This window comes from Macadamia integrifolia, chromosome 3, assembly GCF_013358625.1.
Source record: "Macadamia integrifolia cultivar HAES 741 chromosome 3, SCU_Mint_v3, whole genome shotgun sequence".
NCBI lineage: Eukaryota > Viridiplantae > Streptophyta > Magnoliopsida > Proteales > Proteaceae > Macadamia > Macadamia integrifolia.
In genome coordinates this window covers 36,607,133-36,617,234 of record NC_056559.1, presented here as the reverse complement: position 1 = coordinate 36,617,234, position 10,102 = coordinate 36,607,133, and the positions used below count along the sequence as shown (strand labels likewise).

General features: G+C 40.2%; 1 protein-coding gene across 1 annotated transcript in view; it reads right to left on the bottom strand.

Annotated features, from left to right (window-relative positions):
• LOC122073981 (DNA ligase 1-like) overlaps positions 1–2,763 on the bottom strand; it is a 6,304-nt gene extending 3,541 nt beyond the window's left edge. The window contains exon 1 of the mRNA XM_042638736.1: positions 1,710–2,763. Coding sequence (XP_042494670.1) covers positions 1,710–2,030 — 321 coding nt within the window. The 5' untranslated portion in view covers positions 2,031–2,763. The remainder of the gene's footprint in view (positions 1–1,709) is intronic.
• Positions 2,764–10,102: the final 7,339 nt, after the last annotated feature.

Genomic DNA, 10,102 nt, shown 5'->3' with positions numbered 1-10,102 from the left:
CCCCCCCCCCCAAAAAAACACACACACACACACACACAGAGATCCCAACCCACCATATTGCCACTGCAAACCCTTCAAACCAACCGCCACCTGCACCAACCCCCCCTCCCTTCATCGTTGCAGCCCCAACCCTGCACCCTCCAACCCAGCCCCAAAATGGATTTCTTTTGTGCAACCAAACAATTTCTCTTTCTTGACCAAAAATCTTCAAATACTTAATTTAAGAAACCAATCTGAAATTGAAATTGAAATAAAACCATAGCCTTTACATCCCAGAGATATACAGCACAATGAAGAAATAAAGTATACAGAAGAAACATTTCAAGAATAGATGCAGCAATGATGGACAACAGGACATCACAGGCAGCCCATAGACAAAGTATGCAACTTTTTCAAGTTGAACAAACAGGGATACCAAGACACATCTTGATGTCTAAGAGCTTCCATGAAATAAAATCAAAATCCTGATTTGGTTGTAAAAATTTGTGTATAGACTACAGTGCAAACACCTCCAGATGGATTGTCAGGCTTTCTCATTTCTAAAATGTGTGAAGCAAGAACAACCAAGTTAAATAAAACAGAATAAAGTAAATAATTAATAATAAAAATAATAATGATAAAGAATGTTTTGGCAAGCATAAATGACATTCATTACCTACAACAATTTTGAGATTTATTTTAATTGTGGTACATGAATTGTAAAATTAACCATAGGATAATGACATAGCACATCCTTTTATAACCATAACACAAACTCCACATCCATAAACTTTTCAACACAGAAAAGGAGAAAGGAAAAGGGAACACAAACCGGCATGAATATCATCTATAGTCATCCTAATGTTAGGACAGTGAAGGTTTTTTTATTTGAATCACAGATTCTTACTGCACATGTGTGTTCTACAGAGGGGAAATCCAAGAGGAATATATCAATAAAAACTGCATAAGAAAGAAGCAGAAACAGCAGACAGTTACAAGAAAATCATCAATCAACTTGCAAAACACAAGATTACTCAGATTCCCTGACGGTGAGCTCTCATTGGTGTTAGATTTCAAGATTACCACCCAATGCATTCTCCATGCATCTAACAAGGACCAAACTACATGAAAGAGAGACGCCCGCTAAGTAAGACTTGAAACAGAATAGGAATATAACATAAGGTTATTACAAAAAAATCAGGTAGAGAATATGAACTGTTAAATATCTAAGGCAGTAATAAAATGCCCCAGTTTCTTATCCAGTGAGCTGAGTACTTTTCGAAACCATACATACAAAAATAAACAACGTTTCTGACTACTTCACTCAGGAATAGAAAATTTCCAGGAATTTTCCATCCTCAAATTGAACCACAATCTATAACAAGAGAAACGAGGGGGAAAAAAAAAAACTCTTTGCAAAAAAATCTAACCATATCTATATGTAAAATCACATGTATAAATACCCAAAAGGAAATACAGAGGTACCCAAATCATAAACACTATAACGTGCAAAGCAACAACTATAACTGAAAACAGTTTTACACGGACAACAATCCTACAACAGTTTCAATTATATACTGCATAAAGAAAAGATGAATCCATTTAATAGACCACGACCAGAACATCAAAACCACTGATAGTGAATTGTCCACCTTCCTACACACCCCTCCCGGAACAAAATGAAAAACAAATTTAAAGTATATAGAAAATCAAGTTACTAAAACACATACCTCTAAGGGGGGAGAACTCTCTTTATTCTGCTGCGGTTCCGATGTGCCCCAGACAGATTGAGGTGGAGCAGTTGTTGCGTAATAATCGTCGTCATCATCATCATCAACGTCAGCCCAGGATTTCACTGCAAGAGGCGTGGGTTGCCAGAAAACCTGCTGCTCCGGTTCCTTTGCTTGGCTTTTTGAAGATCCCTTGCTCTTTGACGATCCATGCTCCTTGTCTGATTTTTTCTTTTTGCGTAGGCTTTCAAGAGCGGCAAAAACATTGGTACTATTTATCCCAATGGGGCCATCGTCCCTTCTGCTTCCACCTCCCACCATTTCTATCGAGATCTCAGACGAGCCACAGTTGTGAACAATGATATCGGCAAGCTACGGTGCCCAAAGCGCCGCAGTTACGATCGAAGCTAGGAAAACTCGAATTGCAGGCTCAGAAAATTAATTACTCGAAACTGAGGGATAAGACAAACAGCTTTTCAAGAGATTAAAATTTCTCAGAAAATATTAGGGTTTCAGAAAAACAAAATTGAGATTAACACTCCTATACCAGAAGCTGCTGCCGATTTCCGGGAAAATTTTTATTCAGACAAAATAAATAGCAATTTATTTTGCAAGATTAGGATTGCCGAGAAGTTAGGGGTCTCTCTACTCTCTAGTTTCTACAAAAACCAAGAGTTTTCTATAGATTAGGGTTTCAAGAGTAGGACAAGAGACAATATAACAAAGATACAGATCGGAGAAACTCGCAATCCCTCGGCACTGCTCGATGAAATCGCAAAGAAATCAGATTTCCGCGATGATGCGAAGAAAGTGGAAACTGATACAGAAACACCGATTAGGCTTTTGAATGAGTAGAGTTTCTAAAGGAAAAATTGCCCTAGAAGAGTACAGATTTAGGGTTTCGAAAGCTATAAGATTGAGAAGAGTCCTTGATTTTTGTCACCTAAAGGATTTCAGGGCCTCAGATTACGCAGCTGACGAACACGAATACGAGTGTTTTATATAACACGCCTTCTAGAGAGATAAAACGAACACGACGAACCCTCTCTCTCACAAAGTCTATTTGTCAGAGGATGATATTTAACATGTTCGCTAGGTGTGACGAATTTTATCCTACGCACCGTGAATCTTGATGGATATATTGGATAAGGTCTAGGTAAGGGTGTTAAAACGGTTCAGTTGGGACTTGGGACCGGGTTTTCCTAAGTGCATGGATTCGGAGCTTTAAATGGGCGTCAGTTGTGGAAGATATCGAGAGGGTATTTTAGGAATAATACTAAAATCTTATAAGGTTTGTGATTCCTATAATGATATATGAACCTGGTGTAGGAAAACTTCCTCCAAAAGATAGGTCGGTATGATTCTACGTCCAGCTAGAACAACTTCAATTTAAAAACACAAAGGATATCCCCTTTTAACCCTTTTGATTGAATACAAAGTCTTTGCAACTTCCCTCTTCCACCAAATAAAAAAAAAAAACCAGTAAAAGTGAAATCGAAAAGAGGGTAAGCCTGATCGTTTAAAACTCATACGGGCTTTTCCCCAGCTAGGTCTGGTGTTTCCTTTTCTTGTGCTTCTGCACTCTACATCTGCAAATCTTGATCAATGCTTAATAAATCTAGACATCTTTGATTCTTTCTCTCTTAATTTCTCTTGGTATCTTCTTCATTACATCTACATTATTTGTTCATGATTTTTCTCAGTCCTATAGAAAAATCCAAGCAAATGTTGAGGGTATATTTTAATGACTTTCAACTGAATGATAGTGATCTTGATCATTGTTAGCAAAATCGGGAACGACAAAAAAGGAAAACGGACGGTACGTGTTTTAAACAGTAAATTTTTTCGAATGTTACGGTCAAATAAATGGTTAAAAATATAGAGAACATTAAAAATCGAAAAATGGATGGTACTAGTTTTCAAAGTGTAGATTTCAAACAAACGGGACTAAAAAAAATGATAGTATACTCATATAAATTAAGGAATTATTATAGGAAAAATTACATGATTACCCATTTATGGGTTTCTCTTTACAAAATTACTCATCAAAAGTTTTAGTTAACAAAAATACCCAAAATTAGGTTTCCCTTTATAAAATTACCCACTTAAAGTTTGAATTAACAAAAATACTCAAAATTAAGTTTGGGTTTACAAAACTACCCACTTAAAGTTTTAGTAATAAAAAAATACACTATTATATGTGGCAGATGAAGAATCACTATTTTGGGTATTTTTGTTAACTGAAACTTTGGGTGGGTAGTTTTGTAAATCTAAACCTAATTTTGGATATTTTTATTAATCAAAACTTTTTGTGGGTAATTTTGTAAAGGGAAACCCAAAAGTGGTTAATCACGTAATTTTCTCATTATTATATGAATATCTGCATCTAGTGTTCAAAACAACTACAATAGCTAACATTAATGCCTATACATCCCATATCTCATTATAAGTTTTAAAACATATCATTGAATATCATCCAATAACAATTCTAAATTCATACACTACACATGCTCAAAGTCTTATTGAACAACGTGACTAGGTTATGGTATTGTTTATTATTGTCAACATAGTCAACACACTCTCAAAGTGATATATGTTCAGTTAGAGTTAGAAGTCATCACTTTAAAAATATTTTTCAACAAATACGTCAGTTTATAGCTCAATTTTGGGGTCCATGAATTGAATTTGAGTTAAAGGTTCATAAAAAATATAGTCCATTGCGTTAGCTTCAAGTTGGTGAAAGAATCAAGTCGATCAGAGTTCGGGAGAGGGGTATATGGTCAATTAAGTAGACATTATATTCAAAATGTCAAGTCTTAAAAAAACGTCGTAAAAACAGAACGTGTTTTAAACGTGTTTAGAATGGGAATACTGAAGTTTGTTGTTTTTTTAAGTATCTTTGGAAAGCATACGGTAAAAAGTGTTTTAAACAGTAAAAAATGAAAACGCGTTTAAAACGGAGTTTAAAACGCGTTTCTGCTAACAGTGATCTTGACCCATCATAGATAGAGACTGTAAGTATAGGACCATTGCAGTTAAAATATTTCTTAGGAAACCTCTCAAGCGCTTTCACATTAAATCAATGTTGGAGTTTTATTGGGGAGGATTGGGTGGAATCGATATCAAGTTCATTATTGAAAACACTCTTTTATGTCGTTTTAATGATCTAATGGATATGGTATCTGTATTGGATGAAGCTCCTTGGTCTGTTTCCGGAAACTTATATATTATTGAAAAATGGAGTCCTTCAAAACCAGTGGATCAACTTCCTTTCAGTAACGTATGTTTTTGGATGCAACTCCATGGCCTTCCTGTTGGGTATGTTACAACTAATGTGGAATCAAATTGGTGGAATGTTTTGCTTCTCCATTAAAAGCAACAGTTTCAGGAAAGAATACCAATGACTAGTGGATGGAAGGTAAATTTTTTAAGGTTTTCACTGAAATCGATGTCAATTATCCCCTCAGAATGGTTTGCCCCTTCCTCTTAAAGATGGTCCTCGTGTTTGGATCACTCTTAGGTATGAAAAATTACCTAACTTTTGCTACTACTATGAAATTCTTGGTCATAGTGATAATAGATGTAGATTCCTTTTCAACTCCAAGCAAAACCCATTCAAAATCCTGTGGTGAGGGCTGTCAATGTTCAGAAATTATCAACAGGAATTACAGTCCATGGCTGAGAGCAAATAGTTCTATAGAGAAACAACTCAAACCACCACCTAGGCCTCCAAATGTCAATGAAGCTCATCTTATGGAAAATGAAAGGTTGGCAGTAGTTGTAGCCTCTTTACTTTCTGGATGCTCTATCAAACCGTAGAGGTTGCCGGCTAGCAACTCCGCGGGATAAGATGATAAGCCTATGTTGGAAATGTCAAGGACTTGTGCCAACCTCGATAGTTCGTGTCACACCCCGTTCACACTGAACCGGGCCAGTGACCGGGTTAACACCGGTTAACCCAAACCTGCCAGGATCATCTGATACTGTATTCCACCACAGCATACACACAACTAATAAAAATTTATCAGATCAGCGGAAGACTAGGTTTACCTGTGAATGTTCCCATAATACTTGATACTCGAATTGTGATACAATAGTTACATAAATGTGGGCCCGAAGGCATGATATTTACAAAATAAAAGTACAATTCACATATCAAGTGCATAAAGGAAACCATCAAAATAATCAGAGTATACAGATCGGCTCGGTATCAAAGGCTAGAGCTCAGCTCGACATCAAAGGTTGAGCCCAGCTCGGCATCACATGGCAGAGCTTAGCTCGGCCTCAAAAGTGGAGCTCAGTTCGGCATTAGAACTGTCGTCCCGCAGCACAACTCTCGCACGAGCAGTCAGTGCCGTGCTCTAACTCTTCAGGGGCCCACCAGTCCTCTTCAGGGAACTCGACTGTGGGACCCACCCCGTGCTCTTCAGATGTATGACCTGTAAAATCATCTAAAAAGGGGGGTACCCGTGGGATGAGCTCACTAGCTCAGTAAGTGGTAAGATGGACCACACAGCAGTCCATACATCAAAACACAATCATATGCACTACATGCCATGCATTACATTTTAAATCACATCCACCTAAGCAACATTACTAAGTCTTCGGTTTAATTCTACTACAACCACAGTGCGCGTATACTCCGGGTACGAGCTGCGAACTCTATCCCGCGATACACCTATTGGGCTGTTGGAGAAGGCCCACCGTGAGTACTCGAAAAAGTAAAAACATACCGACCACTGGCTCTCAACAGAAATGTAAATGACTGAAATTTAAAGGTGCTGACTCTAGCAATTTAAAAGCAGTACGATTGACCCTCTTGAATATACCACCGGGGTTGCTGACTGTCCTAATGACCCCCGGGCGTTACGTCTAACCGCCACAGTGACCCGACAACCGCGACCACTGCTTCCCCCCAAATGGTAACCCAACACCTCAGCCCCTGTTGGGAAGGGTCGTAGCATGGGATGGTGAAAATCCTAAATCGCATGCTCCTATATGACAATAGTACGATTGCAAAGTGCCACCGCGTCCCATACCACGGGCCACTAATGCATTCATGTCCAAGCTGACTACAACATCTAGTCTATTAATGCATTATGCACAATGATGTCACATTCATCACATAAGCATCTCATCACTTGGCATTTAGAAAGTAACATAACACATACATAACAATGTGAGGATGACAAATCTACATATCATATTCATGATGGCATGACTAGACTAGATACATTTAAATGAATGCCAAACAATGCCTTGAAACAAGGCCAAACGTCCTCTCCCCACTTACCTGTGGTGTACAAGGATTCCCGTTCGGTACGGGTGAGATCCGGCGTGAGAAGCGAAGGATTTGGTGAACCTAACATGAGTGAGCGGGGTTAGTATTTCACCATTTTAGGATCAAAATTAATGAGATCCGATGAGAAAATCATGTTTAGAACGTTAAAAGAAGGTCGCACGTCCGATTTGGGTCCAATCGGACGTAAGAATCACATTCGGGGCCCCATAGGTGGGTCAGACAGGTGGGCTGTCTGGCCCACCGATTGGCCCACCAGTCTGGACCGACGGGAAGGTTGGCCAGCCAGTTGGCCTGTCGATTGTGCCCGAAGGCCCTGCCCTCTCAGGCGGGTGCCCATAGGCGGGCCAGATGGCCCACCGGTTTGGCCCACCGGTCTTGGCGGGAAACCTACTGTTTCTTTCCAACTTCCTCCATTCTTTGGGGATTCAAATGGGGCTTTTCCCAACCCATTCTTCACACTTTCAAAGTCTTATAGGATGGTTCTAACCTAGATCTAGGTTAGATTGAAGTGATGGAAATCATCTTACCTTCTTTGCTCAAGAACACCTTCAAACCCTCAAAATCACTTCAAACCCACAATGCTTCTCCAACCTTGTCAATACCTCTTCAAATCCTTCAAGATCAACACATAAATCATCTATTAAACCTTAGATTCATCATTTCAAAGGGGATTTACAAGATCTCAAGAAACCCTACTTGAATCAAGGGTTTTACTTGGGTATGGTGGATGTTTAAGGAACCCAACTTTGCTTACCTCTAAATGTAGACCTAGTGTTGAAGATCACTCTTTTGACGTCGGAATGGGAAGATCAAGCTTTGGCACCGCTGAAATCCTTCTCTTCTTCCTCTTCCTTCTCTTCTCTTCTTCTTTCCTTTCCTTTCTCTCTCCTCTTTACTATCCTCACCAACGTACGAGTGTCATAAATGAAAAGAAAAGAAAATCATAAATGCTATATATATACTTCCTAAATAACTAAATAGTTCACATGGATGGGTAACTCAGGTGGGTGGGTGGGTGCGCCCACCTATCCGCCCACTTGAGGGCCAAAACTTGAAATTTTGACAGAGTTCGGGCCTCGGCGCGAACCCCACCCTTGGTATACGATGTAATATACGTATACGCCTTAAAATACGACTACATACCTACTTTATCTGTACATGGCCTTATGATAGGTGCATGTACACGGCTTGGGTACTCCCGTCTCTTCTGGCACTGGCTTGGACTTGTCGGGCCAGTCGGTGTTTAAGGTCACCCTTGCCATCATAGTCCATAAGGAGCCCGCTCTAACTCTCTCTGGTTCGGGTCCTGCATAGTTAAACCGGGTCAACCGAGTAATCAGACCGGGTTTAAGAAGTAGGGTATTACATTTACCCCCCCTTATGAAAAATTTCGTCCTCGAAATTGCATACCTGGTTGATCAAAAAGATGAGGGTACTTGGCTTGCATTTCATCCTTTTTCTCCCAAGACGCTTCTTCAAGTGAATGATTAGCCTATCGCACCTTTACATAGGAAATGGAGCGGTTGCGAAGGGTTTTCACCTCTCGGTCCAAAATTTCAGCTGGCTGCTCTATATAGGTCATGTCAGCTTCAAGGTATTCTGACTCCACGGGTAATACATGAGAGGGATCATGAACGTATCGTTTCAGCATGGATACATGGAATACATTATGAACATCTCTAAGTGAAGGTGGTAGAGCAAGCATGTAGGCTACTGAGCCAACCCGGGCTAAGATCTCAAATGGTCCAATGTATCTTGGGCTCAACTTCCCCTTTCGGTGAAACCTTTGCAACCCTTTAGTAGGCGAGATCTTGAGAAATACCTTTTCTCCTGGCTGAAATTCAATGTCTTTTCTACGAGTGTCCGCATAGCTCTTTTGATGGGACTGAGCTGCTTTAATCCGTTCTTGAATAACGTCGACTTTGTCACAAGTCATCTGTATCATCTCAGGTCCTAACATTCGACGTTCGCCTACCTCATCCCAATACAAAGAAGTTCTACACTTCCTGCCATATAATGCCTCATACGGAGCCATCCCAATTATAGCTTGGTAGCTGTTGTTATAGGCAAACTCCATAAGAGGTATATATTCTTCCCAACTGCCACTCATCTCCATTGTACATGCCCTGAGCATGTCCTCTAATATCTATGGTTTGCTCCGACTGACCATCAGTCTGTGGTGGAAAGCAGTACTCAAATTCAACTGTGATCCCAAGGCACGCTGTAAGCTTTTCCAAAATCTGGAAGTGAACCTTGGGTCCCTATCTGATACAATGCTCACTGGCACTCCATGTAAGCGCACTATGTTGTCCATGTAAAGTTGTGCTAGTTTGGCCATAGAGAACTTGGTTTTAATGGGAATGAAATGAGCAGTCTTGGTAAGCCGATCAACGATCACCCATATCGCGTCCATTCCCTTAGGTGTACATGGTAGTCCGGTGACGAAGTCCATTGTAATCCTCTCCCACTTCCATTCTGGTACTGGGAGTGGCTAAAGAGTACCATAAGGTCGATGCCTCGCAGCTTTTACTTTCTGGCAGGTGAGACAAGTCGCCACATACAGAGCTATTGTGACTTTCATGCTTGGCTACCAGTAATTTTGTTTGAGTTCTTTGTACATCTTGGTACTTCCTGGGTGGAGTGAGTACTCGGAGCTATGTGCTTCTCGTACCATCTTGTCTTGTATATCCAAATCATCAGGTACACACAATCTGTCTCGAAACATCAATGCCCCATCACTGGCTAAAACAAAATCTGGGTCGTTCATTGTTTGATTTTGAACCTTAACTCTGATCCGCTGTAATTCAGGATCGAAAGGTTGTTTCATTATTACCTCTTGCCTAATAGCCGGATGGACCTGTAGAGCCATCAAGGATACAGTCAACCATTTAAGGTTTTCTGGTTGACGTTCCAATTCTAAGGTTGCTCCTTCATATAAGAGGGCTTCATCCATTAGCATCGCTTCTTGCACGAGTGGTGGGCTGACTGCTAAGCATGAGAGTGACACAGTCTGTGCCTTCCGACTCAACGCATCTGCCACTACATTTGCCTTGCCGGGATGATACTGAATGTCGCAGTCATAATCCTTCAT